At 42.4% G+C, this 23,286-nt stretch overlaps 1 protein-coding gene across 12 annotated transcripts in view; it reads right to left on the reverse strand.

Moving 5' to 3' along the window:
• Positions 1-23,286, reverse strand: part of NTRK2 (neurotrophic receptor tyrosine kinase 2) — a 371,518-nt gene that overhangs the window by 77,333 nt on the left and 270,899 nt on the right. For all 12 annotated transcript variants that reach the window (XM_067041231.1, XM_067041225.1, XM_067041227.1 and 9 more), the window contains 2 exons: positions 13,743-13,873; positions 115-287 (listed from right to left, as the gene is read on the reverse strand). In XM_067041231.1, the coding sequence (XP_066897332.1) occupies positions 115-287; positions 13,743-13,873 (304 nt within the window). The remainder of the gene's footprint in view (positions 1-114; positions 288-13,742; positions 13,874-23,286) is intronic.

Genomic DNA, 23,286 nt, shown 5'->3' on the forward strand with positions numbered 1-23,286 from the left:
ACCAGGACAGGCTGTTCCAGAGAAGGGTCCAAGGGCCCCTTGGTCCTTCCCAGGAAGCCCCATTTCCTCACCCCCAGGCTGTCCGGAGCCCATGGCCCCTGGTGCCCCCCATACCTGAGGAACTTGTTGAGGTCCCCGTGCTTCATGTACTCAAAGACCATGATGAGCGGGTCACCCTCCACGCAGACGCCATAGAACTTGACGATGTGTTCGTGCTGGAGGTTGGTCAGCAGCTCGGCCTCGCGGTGGAAGTCCTTGCGTGCATTGTCACTGGCATCCTTCAGCGTCTGGGGACCAGGGGCAGAGAGGACAAAACCAACACAGCTTAGACTGAGGGCATGAGAGGGAAGCTGCATTGAGAGGAATTCCTTTAGGGGGCTTTGAGGTTCCTGGATGGGAAGGACATTCATCTCATGTATCACCCAAAAGATTGAAAAACTAGCCTAATTCCTGAGGAAATAATGTTTGTATGAATAACTGAGGAAAAGTTCCTTCTGGGTACGCAAAGGTTTAATTTATGAAGGATTTACATAGATGTTCTTTCATTAAGTGACAGACATGAACTTTTTACAAGATATTGAATATAGTTCCCTGTGCTTTACAGTAGGTCCTTGTTTATCTGTTTTATATATAGTAGTGTGTATCTGTATCTGTTAAACCCAAGTTCCCAATTTATCCATTCCCCCCCACTCCTTTCCCGTTTGGTAACCATAAGTTTGTTTTCTATGTCTGTGAGTCTATTTCTGTTTTGCAAATAAGTTCATTTGTATCATTTTTTAGATTCCACGAATATTTTTCTTTCTCTGTCTGACTTCACTTAGTATGATAATCTCTAGATCCATCCATAGTGCTGCAAATGGCATTATTTCATCCTTTTAAAGGGCTAAGTAATATTCCATTGTACATATGTACCACATCTTCTTTACTCATTCATCTGCCAATGGACATTTAGGTTGCTTCCATGCCTTGGTTATTGTAAATAGTGCTGCTGTGAACACTGGGGTGCATGTATCTTTTAGAATTAGAGTTTTCTGCTTTTCCAGATATATGCCTAGGAGTGGGATTGCAGGATCATATGGTAAATCTGTTTTTAGTTTTTTAAGGAACCTCCATACTGTTCTCCATAGTGGCTGTACCAGTTTACATTCCCACCAACAATGTGACGGGTTCCCTTTTCTCCACATCCTCTCCAGCATTTATTATTTGTAGACTTTTTGATGATGGGCATTCTGACTGGTACAAGGTGCAGACATTAACTTTTTATCACCTTCATCCTTTTTAACCCTGGTCCCAATTACTACCTCGGACATCTCTCCCATTTGGGGGCTGGTTGTACTTTCTAGGCTGCTCTGCACACCACACCTCTGCTCATATAACCTTTGTAAAGCTTTATATTATGGAAATATTCAGTACAGAGATCATAATGACCCCTCATGTACCCATCTTCCAGCTTCAACAATGATAACTTTGCCAGTCTTTATTATGTAAGTTCTCCGAAAAGCCTTCCCCACCTTGTACCCACACACACTGCTGGCTCAGGAAATAGCCTTGCAGTGAGCTCAAGAAGGTCAGTCATGCTGCCACAAAGACAATGTCCAGGAGCATGCCAGCTGGCCTCTGGTGCCTCTAGTTCTCTGCTCACCCACCACGGTGTCACAGCAGGGCACAGCTGGCATTTGTTGGTGCCACGCACACATGCTGAGTTCCTGTCCTGTGTCAGTCACTGACCAGAGCTGCGGTGGCATCAAGAAGACAATGACCCAAACAGGGGCCTCAGACATTGATGAGCAAATAGAGTGATAAATCACAATGATAATTCAAGCTCCAAACACAATGCCTGAATGAACTGGCTCCCCTGCATCTCTGTACAACTTGATCTCTTGACATGCCTGTCTTGAAACTTATGCTTCCACCTTATGAAATGTCTGCAGCTGCCCAAGTGACACGGGCCATGCCCCCCTGCCCCTGCCCGTGTTCATCCCTCTACCTGGGATGCTGACTTGGTCAGGGTCACTGGTGTTGGAGGTTGAATAATGTCCCGCCCCAAAGGTATCCGCATCCTAATCCCTGTAACTTATGAATATGTTACCTTACATGGCAAAAGGGACTTTTTTATAAATTTATTTATTTTTTGGCTGCGTTGGGTCTTTGTTGCTGCACACGGGCTTTCTCCAGTTGTGGAGAGCATGGGCTACTCTTCTTTGCAGTGTGCGGGCTTCTCACTGCAGTGGCTTCTGTTGTGGAGCGTGGGCTATAGGCACGCAGGCTTCAGTAGTTGTGGAGCGTGGGCTTCAGTAGTTGTGGCTCACAGGTTCTAGAGCTCAGGATCAGTAGTTGTGGTGCACGGGCTTAATTGCTCCTCGGCATGTGGGATCTTCCCGGACCAGGGCTCGAACCCGCGTCCCCTGCATTGGCAGGAGGATTCTTAACCACTGCTCCACCAGGGAGCAAAAGGGGCTTTGCAGATATAAGGATCTTGATGTGGGGAAATGAGACTGGATTATTCGAGTGGGCCCCAGTGTCATCGTAAACAAGGGTCCTTATAAGAGACTGGCAGGAGAGGCAAGAGAGAGAAGCTATTAGGATAGAAGCAGAGGCCAGAGAGGAGAGAAGATGCTGTGCTGCTGGTTTTGAAGAAGGAAGAAGAGGCCATGAGCCAAGGAATGTGGGCAATTCTAAACGCTGGAAAAGGCAAGAAAACAAATTCTACCCTAGACCCTCCAGAAGGAGCCAGGATATCTTGACTTTAACTAAGTAAACTGATTTCAGACTTCTGCCTCCAGAACTGTGAGAGAAATAATTTGTGTTGTTTAGGCCACTGAGTTTGTAGTAGTTTGTTACAGTAGCCATAAGAACTAATACACCTGGCTAATACCTAACAGTCCTCCAAGACTGGGCTTGGCCATCACCTTTCTGAGAAACATTCGCTGACCCCCTCATCATTGTCACATCCCCGCAGCCTGGCCTCCCAGGCTAGGTTGGATGACCCTTCTAGGTACACCTCGTACCCACCTCTATCATATTGCCAGTCAGAGTACATTCTCACTGCATGTTTATTTGCTTATCTCTGGTGTATATGGTGAGCTTCTTGACCCAGGGACTGTGCCTTCCACCTCTGCGCTGCCGGCATTGGGCATGGCGCCAGGCACATGGCAGATATTCAAGATTTATTTGTGCAATGAGCCAGGGTTTAAACCTGGACCTTTTGAAGAGAAGCTAGAACTCCTCCCCTTTGGGTACCATAGTGTGAGGATCTGCCTTTGGCTGAAAGGAGAACACAGACTTTGGCTCTGCTCTGGACCTCTCTGAACTCTGGTTTTCTCTCCTGTAGGGTGGGGGTAACAATATCATCTACTTCACAGGGTCCCTGGAAGGATTGGATGAGATAGACTAAGTTGAGATGCCTCCCAGGCTCCCTGGTACAGATAGATATTTGGGAGATTTGAATTTGAAACTCCAACCAAGTTGCATTTAATTTGCTCACGCTAGGATCCAAGAAGGCCAAAAGGTGCATGGATAAGGCGGTCCAAGGCATGAAAGTGCCCCCTGAGTCTGCCACTGGTTCCCTCCTGAAATCCCTTGAAGCCTGCAGAGTTTTCTCAGAGATCCAGTCTTTTTATGCAGGGGCTTCTCTGAGTCACTGAGATAGCTTATTTCTATGGCCTTGGTCCATCTTTAACAGTGTGTTGGAGAAGGCAAATGAAACTTTCAGGTCATTATTACAAAACATGAACAAATTCTGCATGTAAATTTTCTTCTCAAGTTTCAGCTAGGTAGTGTTGATTCAAGAATGCTAAGTTGTGTGCGTGTGTGTGTGTGTGTGTGTGTGTGTGTGTGTGTGAGAGTGTGTGTTAGAGAAAGAAGTGGGGGGATGTCAGACAGTGGGGTAGAGTGGGAAAGAAGATAGGATTTTCACTGGGGAGGCACCAAACTGAAAGACTTAACAAGCATTTCATATTTCCATTTCCTCAAAGCAAAATCCTATGGGAAGAGACTCCACTCTTAGTGCAATGTTAAAAACTGTGCTTCAGTAACATTTTTGAATTTAAGAGAGGAGATTTCACTATTCATGGGACAAATGCATTTCACAAACCTGGCCTCATCCTATGTGCCCATCCATTTTTACATGTCAAGTTCTTTTTCTAAATTATAATCCAATTCTATTTTAAGAGATTCAGAAAATATGGCGGTAACGAGTTGGGCAAAATCATCTTCTGAATTTGGCACTCGAAGGACAGAATTTTTCTAAGTGTGGAACCATAGCCAGACAGCAATCAGAAGCTGGAAAAATCCTGCTATCAACCCTATTTATAGAATTCATCTCTGTTTTAGCACCATGGCTGATTGTGTCCCTTGGCAATGGACATGAGGCGGCAGCTTCCCTCACTGACAACTCCCTCCACTGAAGTTTCATTTTGACAGGCATATTTGCCCCATCACTGAGCATTGCTATTTTCTTATTCCTAGTGTCTGCTTTGTAGCTTCATTTCTTCTTATTCCTGGTGAATCGCCTGACACTCTAAAGATGCCATCCTTTCTGAAGACATTCTCAAGGGAGAGGTCTTATCCTGAGCTGCAGCGAGTTGCTGCCTGGAGTACACACTGAGTCAGAGTTGGAAGAGTGGATTAGCATGACATAAAGTCGGGCACAGAACTGAGAAACTAGTGAAAGTAAAATAGAAGTAAGAAAATAAAAACAAAAGGAAGCTTAACATTCGTATGAAATGCTTCTGCAGAATAGTAAGGCTAATGCGAAGCTGGTACGGGAGGCAAGAACACTTATTTGAAATCATTGGTGTGATTGGATATTGTGAGCCATGACAAATGATTGTGCATTTCAAAGTATAGGTGGTTTAGGAGGCACAAGGTAACACGAAGATTGTGTCCTTTTTTTTTTTTTTTTTTTTTTTTTTTTTTTTTGCGGTATGCGGGCCTCTCACTGCTGTGGCCTCTCCCGTTGCGGAGCACAGGCTCCGGACGCACAGGCTCAGCGGCCATGGCTCACGGGCCTAGTCGCTCCGCGGCATGTGGGATCCTCCCGGACCAGGGCACGAACCCGTGTCCCCTGCATCGGCAGGCGGACTCCCAACCACTGCGCCACCAGGGAAGCCCATGTGTCCTTTTTAATATACTGATGTCATATTATTCTCCTATACTTTTTAGAGAGCATAGAAACAGAGTTAAGGTGAAAGAGGAAAAAAAAGAAGAGATTATTATGCCAAAACCTCACAATGCCCAATGCACACCACTGTGCTTAAAGCAGAGAGGGAAATGAGTAAGCCCTCCTACGAGGCAACCAAGATGCATAAGAATGTTTGTCAACATGCCTAAGCTCTTCTGGGTCAAGATCTGTTGCTAATGGAGACTGTTTACTCTTCTGATATCTTCTAGACCTGCACTGTCCAATATGGTAGCCAATAGCCACATGTGGTTGGTGATCATCTGAAATACGGTCCAAACTGAGATGTGTGTAAAATACAGATTTCAGATTCTGAAAACGTGGTATGCATGAAATACCTCATTAATATTTTTAGATTAATAGTATATTGAAATGATATTTTAGAGAGGTTGAATTAAATAAAACACATCAATACAATGAGTTTCACCTGTTTCTTTTTACTTTTTAACGTGTAGACTAGGAAATTTTAAGACAGAAATGTGGCTTGCTTTTGTGGTCCACGTCATACTTCTATTGGACAGACCTGTTCTATAAAAGTCACCTTAGTAAGCTATTAATGGGTCAACCTACTTCTTGGGAATGTTGGAAAACAATGCTAAACTGAAATAGAGTTAAGGCAGACACCGTCCTTATAAGGTCCTTACAGGCAATGATTATTCAAGTATTTAGGGTAAGCCATAGTCACAAGGCTATGTGATTCTTCTAACTTACAGGGTCTTCTCTAAAGAAAAGTAGAGGAAGCTTCTAACCAATACTTACAAAAGTGAACTTTTGAGGAGTATATTGTAATAAATTCAGAGATAGAAAGAGCTTGATAGAAGTAAAATCTTAGAAACTAGGAAGAGTGTAGTAGCTGTCTCCCTAACATTCCTACAAATGTAAAAGCTAATTAGATGACTGTATAAAAACAGTAATGATCACACACACACTCAGATAGTGCTCGCTGTACTTAGAAACCAACACTCTGTGTAACTTTGCAGTTACATATGATTGACTGCAAAGGCCAGCCAATCATATATAACTGGCCTTTGCAAGGACTTTAATTATATACCAAGTGCCAGCATCAAATACAAGACTCATAGCCAGGATGTTGACTGCTGCCATGTTTATTTTCATAATGGTGCTCTCATGGTTCCAAATCTAACAGGCCAACCATCCAATGGGAAACATGAGGTTAATTTCTAATTCATACACTTTAAAATACTTGCAATAATTTGGGGGATAAAATTGATGGTTTGTGCATGTATATTACATCAAGTTGCATATTACAAATGCTAAATCTTTGAAAGATGGGAAACTAATTCATAGCAACTGTCATATTAGAGAAATATTGACTCAAAAGAGTGAATCAGAAGTTGGCCTCCGACATGGACAACTGCAAGATATTTACAGACTTTAGCTATGCTAGCATACAATTGACTGAGACAATTCCACTAGATAGAAAGGAGCTGGTAGATCACGGTAGACCATGACTCGATTATGAGTTCTGCCGTCATGTTAAAGTCAATTAAAAGGCAGCCCATCTATCACAATGCACATGTTCTAGAGATACAGAGGAGTGAAATGAATACCCCAGCTATGTTTGGTATCAGATGAGACCTCATTAGAGTGAAATGCACTGCTTGTTTTCAGCATTTCTGAAAAGATGTGGATAAATTGGAGAAAAGCCAGAAAAAAAGGGTTAACAGGACAAATTAACAAGACAAAAAACAGATGTCCCATCAAAGGTTAAAAGTTGAAGTTACCGGGAAAGGAACATTGATGGAGAAACTTAATGATGGGGGCCCGCTGTGACAAGTACAAGAGGGATTCTGACATGGAAAATGTTACTGTCCATCCTACAACACATGTGGGTGTGCACGTACACACACACACACACAAGCACATGCACTCACACATGCGCCAGGGAAGAATGCACTTCCACTAAAGGACATAGAAATCTATTAAGCAATGCCCGGACCATAAAGATGATTAAGCCTTTTAACAAGCCACTGTTAAAAGTTCTACCATTTCTGTTCCCAGAAACTTGTAAAGATGGAATTGATAGTACTTTCTGCAACATTATATTCTGTTAAGGAATACAATCAATTTTTTTAGGGCAACACTGACAAATGTTCTCTGAAATACACTAGCCTTGTCATCACCAATTTCTATTTTGTGGGAACAGGGATTTCACAAACCAATTTAAGTGGAGGAATGGAGGGGGCCATGGGGGGAGGGAGGAATGGCTGAAAGACTTCACAGTTAGTCAAGATATGAGGACTGATGTGACAACTATCAGTAGAAAATAAAAAGAAGGAAGGAAGGAAGGAAGGGAGGGAGGGAGGGAGGGAGGGAGGGGGGAGGGGGAAGGAAAGAAGGAGGGAGGGACAGAGGAAGGAAGGAAGTAAGGAGGGAGGGAGGGAAGGGGGAAGGGAGGAACAAAGGAAGGAAGGGAGGGAGGGATGGAGGGAGGGGGGAAGGGAGGAAGGAAGAAAGGAAGGGAGGGAGGAAGGAAGGAAGGAAGGAAGGGAGGGAGGGAGGGGGGAAGGGAGGAAGGAAGGAAGGAAGGAAGGGAGGAAGGGAGGCAGGGAGGGAGGGAGGGGGGAATGAAGGAGGGAAGGAAGGAGAGGAGAAAGAAAATAGCCATCTGTCTTGAAAATAAACTTGCCTGGGGAAAGCACTTGAACCAATGAACTCTGGACTCTCTTTCTCGTTTACACATCGTTTCCCTGCCCCAGAACTGAAGGATAAGCCGTCTTTTTCGAGCTCTTCTACTGCCCTTACACATATTCTGAGACAACTGGCTCTAGTTGCTTCTGGCCCATAAGTGGCCTCGCCTGTGTCACATGACCACCTTGGATGCTTGGACCTCTGGCAGGTGCCTGGCAGGAACACTGAGTGGAGTAACTGGTTGCATGGTATTTCCTTCTTAAGGAATCTGAAGGTGAGTAACAGAGACCGTGGGAGCAGCAGTGGGCAGGAGGCAGCAGCCCGCTGCTAGGGAAGAGCAGAGGGGAGAGACAGCTGCGCCATCTCAGCAGGGAAGCCTGGAGGAGAGTCCTAGTGCCTCCTGCCAGGATAACAAAGGGACCGTCCTAAGGGCCAGCTCAGATCCTGGTGAGCTTCTGGATCCCAGCTGTTTCATTCACAGTGAGGCCCAGTGGTCCTGCAGGTCCTATCTGAGTCATTCATCTTTCAGTTTTTCCTGTCAGATCTCTTTCCCCTGTCTTTTTGTTTAGCATCTCTAATATTCTTTCAGAGAACCAATGCCTCCTTACATTTGGTCCATGTGTGTGGTTAGAGCTGACCTCATCTTCCATTTGCAAGGATATGCATGTGACCCAGGCCTAGATAATCAGAACACTCTATTCCCTTGGCTGGAGGGACTGTTGAAACAACTCAAGACAAGCCAATACGAGTTGGCCCTTCGACTTTTGCATAATTGTTGTGAAAGAAGAGCTCTCTTGGGTTGCAAGGATGGTGGCATCTAAGCCCAGAGCCACTGCTGATGACTCTTTAGCATAGTGTGGGGGAGAAACTGCCAGAGAATACAGTCAGCAGAGAAGAAAACAGAGCCAGGAGATGGAGAGAGAGAGAGAGAGAGAGAGAGAATTGCTGATGCCCTGGATCTTTCAGTGCCTGAAGCTAGAGCACCAGCAGCAAGGTCTTCCAGTAGCTTGGGCAAATACATTCCCTTTTCTACTTAAACCAGCTTGAGTTGGGTTTTCAATGAATATTATACTGCTCTTATTATCAAAGCTGATTCAGGTATTTTGCTTGTATCCTCCTGAGGCCAAAGGACTCATCCGGAATCATTTTCCTTACTTCCACCTATTCCCTTGAATTACATTTCTACCCAGGAAAACATGAAAATCTCTCTCGTCATTACACACAAATAAGCACAACTACACACTCTTTTGTATTACTTGATAAGTGGTATTATGTTGAATTTCCTCAGTTTGGTTTATTAGGGCATGTGTAGAATTCAGTACGTGAAAACGTGGTGCACAGTGGGCATGGGGCTGGTGAGGAGGTCGGAGTTTTAGTCCTAGGTCTGACATTAAGTGATCTCGTTCAAGCCATGTAATTTTGGATAGGTCATTTATCTTCTCTGGACCTCGTTGGCAAAATGTATGAGTTAAGCTAAAGAATTTCAATAATAGCTCTATATATCTGCACAGTGATTCAATCATTTCTAAACTGATTTCTCATTAGATTATATCATATATATATATATCATGAAATTATTTCTTACCTAGAAATGCCAACTGCCAATTATTTACTTTTTCAAAAGGTTATTATTTCAACAGCCCATCCATCCATCCATCCATCCATTCAACAAGCATTTATTGCCTGTTACTACATGTTAGGCAATGTGCTAAAAGGCATGGTTCCTACCCCCAAGAATATGCCACTCTAATGGAGAAGATAGACACTCATGTCATTGATTAAACATACCCACGAATACATGTATAATTAACAACCTTGACATATGCTGTAAAGGACAAGTACAGATGCCTTAATACATGGAACTGGGAGTTCTGACCTAGACGGGGGAGCAGCAAGGGGAAGTCTCCTTGAAGGAGTAACTCTAGCTGAGAGCTGATGGGTGAGTGGGAGCTGTGTGGCCCCGAGGCTGCGTTGGGGCCCTCCAGGCACGGGCATGGCCACAGCGTGTTGGATGCTACTTTGGGCTGGCTCACGGTAACGTGCCACTGGGTGTATCAGTCAACTCTGCCAAAACTCTTGCATCATTTCCTCTGTTGTTGACAAGCAAATATTCAGAAACATGAAAAACAAAAAGCCTTCATTAGATGCTAAAGAAAGTGCCTGCTGAACTCAGATGTCACCATTTCGCATCTCGCCAAGTCTTCCTGTGCAGAATCTCTGACTCGCTTTAACTTACACCTTGAGGAAGCCACTCAACTTCTCTGGGTCTTGGATTTGCCATTTATAAAACATGGGACTTGGATTATAGATTATAGATATGATTCCTAAGGCCTCTCTTGTGTTCCACATTTTCTGTTTCTAGAAGTACACCTGAGTTAGTGGAGAGGGGGAAGAGAGGCCATGAATTCTACAAAGCCCACTTGTGGCTGTATTTAAAAAATGAAAATTAGCGCACATCCACAGCACAAGGCAACGTTGTAGGAATTGTAGCTATTGAAATGCAGGTTGGATGGAGCCAAAGTTAGTTAAGGCATCCACAGATGATGCAGGGAAATGGTGATGCAGTGTTTCCTTGGCAACTGAGTTACTTAAAGGTAAAGGAACTCATTTTGATCCAAGACCAGTTTCTCTGCTTCTCATATCCTCTCTGTGCGTTCTTCAGTTGTCATTCAGTGGAAAGGGACAAATCCATTTCACTACAAAGCAAAGGTCATCCAAAACATCAAGAAAAGGGCAATCCGGCTGGATCCAAACAAGCAGATACTCTAATGGGAGAGGCCTGCTCAGCCTCCCATACACCCTTGAGGGGCTCGCGCATGCCTTAGGATCGCTCCCACTTTAAACTGGCTTCTGTGGATCCCTCAAACCTTAAGTCATTTGGGGCAAGCAATGCCAGAATTTACAGGAACCTGACATCTGTTAGTCTGAATGCAAAACCTTGGATTTTGAACCAGTCGTTTCCTTCTAGAGAAGGAAAAAGGACAATAGCTGCTATTTCTTAGCATGTATAATCAATGCTGCAGGGGTTGCTAGGCAACAGGCAGGAAGACCGTCAAACATCCCTGGGTGCCTCCAATGGAGGAGAAGCAGCCCTGGCAGCCATTCCTCAGAGGTGAAGGGCTATGCAGACCCTGGAGGCCACATTCAGTTTGTCTCATTCCTTTAAAAACATCCCTTTATTGTGGTCAGGACGGAACCATAGACATTTTCCTCCCAGGCTTATTTGATAGTCTTTGAATACACTTTCAATTGGCCCACACGCCTAAAAATGAGAAGATCAGGCTGGTGAGAGGCAGCTCTATGAAAGGTTCATGTGTTTTTCTGACCCAGTTCATCCCGGAGCCCATGAAAAATCAGACTTGTTTCTTCCGTGGCCGTAGCCTCTGGATCCCAGAAAGTTAAAATGGGCCTCCTCTCTGAAGCTTGAAATCATTCTGGCCAATGTAAGCAAAGCCTCTGATTTCAACAAAACTTCACATTCAAGGTCATCAAGATGAGATTTCTTAGCTGTGTGACCTTGAAGTTGAAATGAAATTTTAAGCTGTACATATTTTGTTCTCTCTACTTGAGATAAAGGGACAAATCTGCTTGGTTTTGTTTTTGTTTTGTTTTTCAGCAGTGTTGATTAAAGAGCAAACGCTCATCACGGGTCGTTAATTTATAAACATTTATTTGGCAAAGCCAGGAGGTTTATGGGGACTAGGGCCTGGGTCAGAGTCAGGGGTGGGATTAGGCCTATGACTGGGATTTAAACCAGAAAGAAGCCTCACCAGCAGTAGTGATGGGAAGCATGCTGTGGACAAAACAACTGGCTACACATTGCTGATGCTGGCTGATCCTTCATCATTACGAGTCCAAGCCCTGAAATCCTGTTTTAGCACTAGTTCGGAAGGCAATGTAACGTGTGAGCTGAGGGCGCCGTGGAGTTAGTCTCCTTAAGGACGCTGCAAGAAGTACAGCGGGGCAGGAGCAAGATATTAGGAGTGATACGGAAATGAAAGGCAATAGCCACTGAGAAATTCTGTGAGTCTATCTCTTTATCAGGCTGAGGTCTTTCAGCTATTCCTACACTGTCCTCTAGGTTTCCCTAATCTCCCAGGATTTTTTCACACTCAGAGATTTCACTTTGTGACCCCATTAAGTGAATTTCTGAAGGCCTGACTTAGCTCCCTGGATGGCCTCCAAATATCAGTGGGAAACATGGCCCCAGGGCCTTCAGTCTCCTTGCCTATGACACATGCTAGACTTGGCTTATATGTTCCCGAAGTGTCTTCCAGTTCTAACCTTCCATCAGGCTATGAATCTACATAAACAGAGGCACCTTTCAGTCCCATTTTTCCAAAGGGGGGAAAAAGATAGCAGCAGAAGAAAGCAAAGACTGCAGATATAACACTGCCAAATGTTCTGAACATTTTGTGCTTTAAAAAATAACAAGCTTTTTGAGTAAATGAAAGAAAAGAGGAAGCAATTACAGCAGCAAGAATTAAACATCCTCAGCAACCCCTCAGGATTCTCACTTTACACCAGTAACCCCACTTAACCTCGCATCTCTCTAGCATCTCCCTTCCCCTCTTCTCTCCTCTGTCTCACTCCCCTCCTCCATTTACCTATCTTAGAGATGATGTTTATTTGATAGATATTACATTGCTCATCCCTAGAAAGGTCTGTCCTTTATTCACGCCAGAGTGTAGCATTTTAGGAGCCTTTGCTGAGAGTCTAAGAGTATCCGTGCCACTCCGCTTGGTTACTTTTGATGACAAGGAAAGCAAATACACAGTGTTTCATCCGGATGAACTTTAACAGAAACCGTGTTTAGTCCGCAGGTTGGGGAAGTTCAAGAATCATTTTATTTGTCTCCTCTGTTACCCATTACACATATATTATTTTAAGGCTACGTACAACAGTAATGGAATACATGTCTCATTTTTTAAAAGTTGTCCTGGTTATAATGAGTAAATAAATGTCATTTATACAAATATTCTGTGTTTGGCCAAACAAACAAACAAATAAAAACCCAAACTCAATCATGTTAGGCCAAGAAGTTACATTTTGTTACATTAGCCACGTCCGTATTCATTCGGCATTTAATTCATTTTATAAACATATGCCTCTTTTAAGTGTTTTACATATATTATACCTTGGTGAGTTGGTTTTTTTGTAATGTTGACAATGCATGTGTAAAAGATATGCTGAAGTCTTTTGTGCTATTTATGTTGATTCTTGTGATTTAGAGAGCTCAGTGGAAACTTTAGCCCTTTCAATAATGTTTATCTTATTGAAGAACAGGTCTCCTTTTTTGAGTTTATGAAGAAATGGCTATGATAAAGGACTTTCGGACTTCTGTATTTCAGTAAAATCTTGTGTCTCCTAGAGAGGTGGGATCTACCAGAGATGTCACCCACCCCAGATGGAATCATGCCTAGGGCCTTGGAGACATTTGGGAGGGACAAAGTAAGTATAACAGCAGTTCTCAGCAGAACTGAGGCTGAGATGGGAAGTGAAGGCCACAGTCTCCCTTCCAGAACCTTCGAACAGGAGACAAACTCCCGCTGAGCTTGGACAAGCACCGAGCAACCTGAGGAGACAGCAGAGTCTCCAAGACTCAGCCGGTTGGATTCTCTTTGACCTCACTGACCTCTATCCAGAATTTAGTTACCATGGACTGGGAAGAGTAGCTCAGAGCTGTTCACAGCCTGTAGACTGGAAGGTTGTCCCTGAGCAGAACCTCTGACAGTTGGATGTGCCCCAAATATCCTTCCCACTGTCCATACCTTTAAAGGAATTTGAACACATCCACCATAGCAGATGTAATTTGCTCCTGAATTGGCCACTACAATAACATAAAATAAAGCAACACCTCCACACCTGGGTGTGACCACGGATAATGAGACGTTCTGGAGTGTTCGCTTACCTTCACTGCCACCAAGATCTTGTCCTGCTCAGGACAGAGGTTATAGCATTCAGCTAGGAAAACTTTTCCAAAGGCTCCTTCGCCTAGCTCCCTTTTCAGAACAATGTTATGTCGCTTGATGTGCTGAACAACTGTAAAACAAAGACAGAATGGACATTGGAACAGAGGCATGTGGAGCTGCAGGCAGAGGATGGGGAGTCAGTGGCTGCATCCTGAGCTTGCAGGCCCCCGGTTCTCTCCTCTGCACGAGGATAACCAGACGGGAAGCTCAGTGTCCATCCGCAAGGTCCACCCCAAAGGGTTGGAAGGTGGTGGCATTGGCTTGCTCTCCAGAGTGGAATTATTGTTGCTGATAGAACGAAAGGAACCACCGAGCCGTTGGCTGCAGAATGTCATTAATGAGCTTTAGAGACTAGGAAAGGGGAGAAATGAGAGGGAATGGATATTAATGGCAGGCCTCTCACAAGCCAGATGTTTTCCATGTATTTGCCAGTTATGTGTCTAGTGGGAAAGGCAGAGAGCTAGCCAGGAAGCCTTAAGTCTTCGTTAAGCCCCCTCAGACTCCTGAGGGAGAGAGGCTCAGAGGAAACAAAGGGAAAATGCAAGATCTGTGCATTGCTGATTAACACTGCGTCCTCACCTCACTTTTCGCCTCCTGCTGAGGTAGGCTCCATGGTTAAGCCGTAGTGACTCCTTTTGTTTAGAACAGAAATGTCTAGAAAAGGCTGACTTCCTTAGCTCCTTTCTAAGATTGTGTCCAATCTTGGCTCTCCAAAGCTAAGAGGAGACAAGAATAGAAGCATCTGGGGAAGGGAGAATATTCTTCCCTCTCATCCAGAGCAGAGCTGGCCCATATCACTCATCCATGCGCCTTACTGGGGAAAGAGGCAGGAGGTGGTCCAGGGTCCGTTAGAGCCCAATAGTGCAAGGTAGGAGGGGAGTGAGTGATTCTCAGGACAGAGCCAGTGGAGAAGCCCAAAAAGAGACTGTGCAGAGGACAGAGCTGCAGTGTGAGCTTGGGCCTCTTCACCCAGCACATCAAGTGTTGGATCCCTTAGACCAGGGTTTCCACCAGGTCAATGGCACCATGCTTTTCTGGACAACTCACCCCTGAATGGCAGAATTTAAAAGGACTGTGATTCCCTCTAGAGTTTGGAATGTGCAGCCGACAATATTCTCTCATTTGACTCTCACCACACTGGGAATCATTCCTTCCTACATTTTATACTTGGAGAAACTAAGTCTGCGAGAAATTCAATGATGCGTAGCATGGGAATGGAGGCGTTGGCATTTGAACTTAGGTTTGTCTGAATCCAGAGTCCATGATTTTTCTCTGACACCACAAAATTCCTTTCCAATTGTAAATTGTGTTAAGCATAACACGAGAAATAGAAATATATAATAGGCTAAAAAGTAAAAATAGTCTTCCAGCTTCCTCTCTGCTTAGTTCACTCTTCAAAGGCCAGTTCAAACTCTCAAAAGTTCAAAAGTTCAAAAGGAAATACAAGGCATATCTCGGTGGTTTTAATGATAATAAAGTGCATAGCCATGAACCAACCATTCCATTGTAAGAAACAGAATATCACTAGTACTTTTAAAGCACCACTGTGTTCTTTCTTGATTGTACCCACTTCCTACTCACCTCCCAGGGGTAACCACTATCCTGTATCTTGTGTTAATCGTTTGCCTTATTGGTTTGCTACAAATGACGTATCCCAAACCAGAGATTGTTGGGCTTTGCCTGTTTTGAACTTATATAAATGGAATCATTCTATAAGCATCCTTCCATGTCTTACATCTGTCACTCAACAATGTCCTTGAGATTGAATTACATTGTGTGTGTAGTAGCAATTCTTTTGCCTTTACTACTTTATAATATTCTGTGGAAGGACTGTAACACCATTTATTTATCCATTCTATGTTGAATGATATACAGTTTCTTTTTAAATACAGCTTGATATAAAATGCAACTGGTGATTAAGGTTCTGTTTTAATAGGATTTTTCCCCTTATAATTCATGTGGTTTGGAGCTACGGCTGCTTCCATGGGTCTCTGGGAACTCAGGGTGATAAAAATCAAAAGGTCTTTTGTAAGCAACATTATTAATGAATCTAAGAATGTATATTAATTTCTCATGCTCCAATAGCAATGACTAAATTTAAGAGGGGAGAAATGTGGTCATTAGGAAGAGTGTCCATATGAAGAGATGAATGTAATTCTTGCAGAGAATTAGCTCCCCTATTTAAATCTAATATTTAACTCCATGGTTGTCACATGTTCATTGGGAATTAAATTGCCACATGATTTACTTTACACTCCAACCAGATCAAGGCAAGTATTTAACTTTTTTATTTTTGCATTTGATTTATACTTTTCCTCCCTCCCTCCCTCCCTCCCTCCTTTCTTTCCTTCCTCCCTCCCTCCTTTCTTTCTCTCTCTCTTTCTTTCTTTTCTTTGTTTCTTTCTCCCTTTCCTTTCCTTCCTCCCTCCCTCCCTCCCTCTCTCTCTTTCTCTCTTTCTTTCTTTCTTTCATTCCAAGCAGTAAAATAAAGTTGGTAGCAAATAAGTTCATAAAGCTATGGATAAAGCCACAACTTGACCATCTTCTGAGCTAAAATTGATGAGACCAGTTTTCCCATGTTGACCTTTAGGCAGTAAATGCATCTTTTCTTTAAGAAATGGGCTATTTTGCATTAATTTGTTTTGCTACGTTTGAGATATAATAGATTACAAGAATGCTGGCCTTTTGCCAATGTACTCCCTCTAAATAGAATGAATTTCTCTTTTCTAATACTGGAAGCCACCAAAGGGCATAGGTAACAATTTTGTGTTTGTATTTGCATTCCTGCCAGGGTCTCACAGCTGGTGCTATCCAATCATTTGTTGAAAAATGTGCCGAATGATAATAAAAACAACAGACAAATACTGTTTAGTTATATTATTTCAGTATGTAGGCAATAAAGCAGCCCAATTCTCCAAGATATCAGGAGTAGGGAGAGCAACTAGTCTGAAGCTATTACATCCTTGAGCTAAGAATTTCTTCCCATTCTCTTCCAGGAGAGCGTAGGGACTTATCCCAACCTGCCTCAATCAAGCGAAGTCCCTGGTACCCTCTCGGGGCATCCCTCTTTATCCAGCCTCAAACCCCCAAATTGCTCATAAGTGCCCAAGACTGAGCCAAGGCTAACGTCTTCACCTTCCTCATAACCCCTTCCATCGGTCCCTCTGGGCTCGCTCCCCTGTCATCCACAAGCTCCCTGTATCCTCAATCTATCCTTAAACTTCCCTTTACCTCCTTAACTCAAATAAAACCTTGGCTATGTCTGAGGAAACTCATGCCTTCCCCCTGCAGCCCTCTCAAATGAAAGCCATCCCCACTCCTCACCCTCGTACTTCAAGGCCTGTGTGCCTGATGTCTGACCGTTACCCACCCCACTCCTGCTAGAGTCCCAGCCAGCTGAAAGCATCTATCTTAGGGAACCATCAGCCTGACCATGTCAGCCCCCTCACTCTGACATCTTGGCTACTCCTCTCACCCACTGAGCTCCTGGCTCAAGCTTTTCCTCTCCATCCTCCAGATGCCATCATTCTCAGGGCCCGAGGCACAGAGGGCTGAAGTAGCTTGCCCAAGCTGTACAAACACTCGGCTGCCATTTGTCTTGTGTCTTTCAATAGTGTGGCTGAGAGGCAAGGCATTGGGAAGTTTGGTTTGGCTGTTTGCATGGCATTTAGCTGACTTTTTCTGGAAGCAAGACTTCCTTTTTTTAAATTTTATTTTATTATTATTTTGGGAGGGTGGGTAGGGCTCACCATGTGGCCTGCAGGATCTCAGTTCCTTGACCAGGGATCAAACCTGTGCCCCAGTGCAGTGGAAGTGTGGAGTCCTAACCACTGGACCACTAGGGAAGTTCCAAGACTTTCTTAATGAAGGAAGCAATGCACTGGTTCTTATTCTAGACAGTCTCACTGTGGACAAGCACTTTGAATAACACTGTCTTAAAGGGTCCTAGGAACCCTGGGTTCATTTTATGCAAAATATCCTCAGTGAAGTGAGTCTAAAGGTTCCATGATAAAGAACCTATCAGGTAAGCAAGTTAAAATTTTTACACGCTTCATTTCTCTGATGTCAGTCAATTCTCTGCTTTTAACTTTGGAGACCACAGTAAAAAAACCTCAAACCCAACATGAATAACTAATAAAAAAATAAATGAAAGCCCAGACTCTACTATAAATGGCTCCTTAGTTTTGGAGGAAAACTCAAAACAATAATTGATTTTTTTAAAAGAAGTTTTATAAAAAATGTGTCTCTTTGAAATTCACCTTGCCAAAAAAAAAAAAAAAGGAGTATCTTGAAGAGGTGTAGGTGTTGTAGGAGCTATACCAACAAACTCACATGGTCTACAGACTGATCTCTGAACGTTCATATAGTCAAAACAAAGGGTGTGATTAGATTATTGTGCAAATAAATCTACTCTGTGGAATTGGGGAGAAATTGATGACCAGCAATAATAATCATGATGAGGGGCTAAAAACTGTCTGATGTCTTTATCACTAACGGAATTTTCCAGAGTGGAAATTTGGTGCCCTTAGTCATTTGCTTCCTAAGTACCAGAACTGACTAGATTTCTGGTTTTGTATTAGTATCACATTACAGCCACTGAAAAATGCATTTTGTCACAAAGTAGCTTCAGTAGTTTATGGAGATGCTTGCAGTTTCATATGGTTTAAATCAAATTCCTGCTATCAATATCTCCCAGAAGTAAATATTCTATATTTACACACAGGCTATAGTATCAACCCATCTCTATATTCATTATTAATAAATCTAAAACTAACAAAACAAATAAATAAATACAACTCTACCCACTTAAGGTTGAAATCAGAAATATATCCTCCCATTTCCTCAGTAATGGGGTTTCATAGAGATCCTTGGCCTCCTGGATGCCTCCTGCTCAGCACCTGGACATTTGAGACATTTATTGAGTCTCTAATATATGTCAAGTACTAAGTGACCTGCAGTTAAAAGGAAAGATATTTTAAAGTTGTGAGTAGGATGGTAAAAAGTAATATACCCCAGAAGATAATGTTCTGTATTAGGAGCAATCTTTCTGTTGCCCTACAGACCTAAATGTAGGGCCTGCCTCAATAGTTCCAGTGCAAAGGACCAGAGGCTATGATGGGAACAGAAGCTAAAGATCATTGAGGCTGACTCCCTCATGTTTGACAGTCAGCCAGTGAGTCTCAGAGAGGTGAAGCAACTTCCCCAGGACCACACAGCTAGAAGGAGACCAAGCTAGAACTCAGATTCCCTGACTCTCAGAAGAATGACCTTGCACTCTGTAATACAAATCCCTATTTGAGAGTGCAAGCAGTGAGCATTCCCTGACAGTAAAGTGATAACAGGTATTTCATTTAGTTAATTATCTCTTCAACTAGAAATACTTGAAACATTGACGTTTATCATCTGAAATGGATCAAGTATCTCATAATGAAGAATTTCATTAGAAAATGGCCAATAAACATAAAATATGAGTGCGAAAAGCAGGATGTCAAAACTATGAAAAATGCTTGAGCTTGATTTTAAATGCAATTAACAAAAATTATTTACTAAATATCTTAATGTCTATTTCATAGGGAGCATATTGAAATAGGTTAAATCATCCACCTTGTAAAAATAAATTTGTATGAAAGATGGGAACTATGTTTTTTTATTTCATCTATATTTTTGTTAAGATATAAATTGGGACTAAAGTGAAAATAAATGCAATTAAGACCAGAGAGATAACCACACCAGGACAAGAGAAAGCCAAATATTCATAAACAATATTAATGATGAAATAAAACATAATAATACTGAGCCATTCTTAAGCACTTTTCAGCAAAAAATCTCAATGTGCATTACCATCGATTAATTTTTATATCCCTCTGAATGAGGTCAATAGTCACATTTATTTTACATATTACACCTCAGTTAATTGACTACCTTGTGAGCAAGCCACTTATCCTTTTCCAAGTGCAATTTCCAATGAAATGAGGAAATATGGAGGGAAGAGAGGAGCCCTAACATGTGCTGATTGCTCTTATGGGCCTGAAAATGTGCTGAGAGGTTTACAAGCAATATCAATCTTCACAGCTATCCAGTAGGGTATCCTTATTTCCATTTGCAGATTAAAGTAAAAAGAAGAGGATCATATGAGCTAAATAAGTCACCCAAGTTTGTACAATTGGTAACAGGCAAAGTTTAAATGATTTCCACTACAACACTCTACCTTTCCTTGGCCTTCTTACAACAGACAAAGTGTAAGAGAAAGTGAGCTTGACTTTGCCCACCTAGGGAGTCATGGGTCTACTTTTATCAACTTAGTTCAACAAACCTTTATTAAATAGCTACTATAGCCTGGGCATTTTTCTGTGGCCTAGTAAAAAGGATGCACAAAATAATCCCTGTTCTCAAGGAACTCACAACATAAAAGGGCAGAAAAACACATGCTTATACCTATCATAACTTTTACTTGTATCTCTGCTTCATTCACAAAAGATTTCAGGTACTTTATGTGATCATGCAAGAGAAAGCAAAACTTAAACAAGAACTGAAGTCAGAGAAAATGGAAAAGAAGGGTAAAACAAGATGTTAAGTAGAAATGCAAACACGTAGATTCTAAGATTCCTCATGCTTATTAAAATTAAGTCATAAATTGATTCTGAGTTTCCTGGCAGAAGAAGGCAGGAGGAAATGAAATAATTTATAAAATTTTGACTACCCAAAAGTAAGAACACAGATATGTCTTAGGGTAAGTAAGATTCTTCACAGCATTTAGTTTTGAAAGGAATTTATGGAATGGATTTTACACAGGAGATCAATGTCCTTAACAATGTCTGTAAAGTAAATAGTGAGTTTCCTAAGAATATTTCTCATGGCAGAGCTCAATGAGAAATAAACGTATGACACAAAAGCCACCCTCAGTCAAATGTGCACAGTGCTTATCATCGTAATGGCATAAAAAGCAATGCCTATGGACTTACTCAAGAATGCTTTGGGCACTCTCTCCTGCAAGAGCACTGGAATCATAACTAACTGCTGAACAATCATGGACAGAAAGACACTGGAATTCACCAAAAAAGATACCCCACATCCAAAGACAAAGAAGCCACAATGAGGCAGTAGGAGGGGCACAATCACAATAAAATCAAATCCCATAACTACTGGGTGGGTGACTCACAAAGTGGAGAACACTTATACCACAGAAGTCCACCCACTGGAGTGAAGGTTATGAGCACCACATCAAGCTTCCCAAACTGGGGGTCTGGCAACGGGAGGAGGAATTCCTAGAGAATCAGACTTTGAGGTCTAGTGGGATTTGATTGCAGGACTTCGACAGGACTGGGGGAAACAGAGACTCCACTCTTGGAGGGCACACACAAAGTAGTGTGTGCTTCGGGACCCAGGGGAAGGAGCAGTGACCCCATAGGAGACTGAACCAGACCTACCTGCTAGGGTTGGAGGGTCTCCTGCAGAGGTGTGGGGTGGCTGTGTCTCACCATGAGGACAACGACACTGGCAGCAGAAGTTCTGGGAAGTACTGCTTGGCGTGAGCCCTCCCAGAGTCCACCGTTAGCCACACCAAAGAGCACAGGTACACTCCAGTGTTGGGTTGCCTCAGGCCAAAAAACCAACAGGGAAGAAGCCCAGCCCCACACATCAGCAGACAAGCGGATTAAAGTTTTACTCAGCTCTGCCCAACAGAGCAACAACCAGCTCTACCCACCACCAGTCCTTCCCATCACGAAACTTGCACAAGCCTCTTAGATAGGCTCATCCATCAGAGGTCAGACAGCAGAAGCAAGAAGAACTACAATCCTGCAGTCTGTGGAACAAAAACCACATTCACAGAAAGATAGACAAGATGAAAGGCAGAGGGCTATGTACCAGATGAAGGAACAAGATAAAACCCCAGAAAAACAACTAAATGAAGTGGAGATAGGCAACCTTCCAGAAAAAGAATTCAGAATAATTATAGTGAGGATGATCCAGGACCTCAGAGAAGGAATGGAGGTAAAGATCGAGAAGATGCAAGAAATGTTTAACAAGACCTAAAAGAGTTAAAGAATAAACACCTAGAAGAATTAAAGTACAAACAAACAGAGATGAACAATACAATAACTGAAATGAAAAATACACTAGAAGGAATCAATAGTATAATAACTGAGGCAGAAGAACGGATAAGTGACCTGGAAGACAGAAGAGTGGAATTCACTGCCACGGAAAAGAATAGAGGAAAAAAGAATGAAAAGAAATGAAGACAGCCTAAGAGACCTCTGGGACAACATTAAATGCAACAACATTTGCATTATAGGAGTCCCAGAGGAGAAGAGAGAAAGGACACAAGAAAATATTTGAAGAGATTATAGTCTAAAACTTCCCTAACATGGGAAAGGAAATAGCAACCCATGTCCAGGGAGCACAGAGTCCCAGACAGGATAAACCCAAGGAGAAACATGCTGAGACACACAGTAATCAAATTGACAAAAATTAAAGACAAAGAAAAGTTATTGAAAGTAGCAAGGGAAAAGCAACAAATAACATAGAAGGGAACTCCCGTAAGGTTAATAGCTGATTTCTCAGCAGAAACTCTACAAGCCAGAAGGGAGTAGCATGACATATTTAAACTGATGAAAGGGAAGAAGGTACAACCAAGATTACTCTATCTGGCAAGGATCTCATTCAGATTTGATGGAGAAATCAAAAGCTTTACAGACAAGCAAAAGCTAAGAGAATTCAGCACCACCAAACCAGCTCTACAACAAATGCTAAAGGAACTTCTCTAAGTGGGAAACACAAAAGAAGAAAAGGACTTACAAAACCAAACCCATAACAATTAAGAGAATGGTAATAGGTATATTGATAATTACCTTAAATGTGAATGGATTAAATGCTCCAACAAAAAGACACAGGCTCACTGAAGGGATACAAAAACAAGACCCATATATATGCTGTCTACAAGAGACCCACTTCAGACCTAGGGGCACATACAGACTGAAAGTGAGGGGATGGAGAAAGATATTCCATGCAAATGGAAATTTTTAAAAAGCTGGAGTAGCAATACTCATATCAGATAACCTAGAATTTAAAATAAAGAATGTTACAGGAGACAAGGAAGGACACTACATAATGATCAAGGGATCAATCCAAGAAGAAGATATAAAAATTATAAATATATATGCACCAAAGATAGGAACAACTCAATACATAAGGCAACTGCTAATAGCTATAAAAGAGGAAATTGACAGTAACACAATAATACTGGGAGACTTTAACACCTCACTTAAACCAATGGACAGATCATCCAAAATAATAGTGGGGGACTTTAACACCTCACACCAAAGGAAAGATCATCCAAACAGAAAATTAATTAGGAAACACAAGCTTTAAATGACACAATAGACAAGATAGATTTAATTGATATTTATAGGACATTCCATCCAAAAACAGCAGATTACACTTTCTTCTCAAGTGCACATGGAACATTCTCTAGGATAGATCACA

The sequence above is a fragment of the Kogia breviceps genome, chromosome 8 (assembly GCF_026419965.1).
Source record: "Kogia breviceps isolate mKogBre1 chromosome 8, mKogBre1 haplotype 1, whole genome shotgun sequence".
Lineage (NCBI taxonomy): Eukaryota > Metazoa > Chordata > Mammalia > Artiodactyla > Physeteridae > Kogia > Kogia breviceps.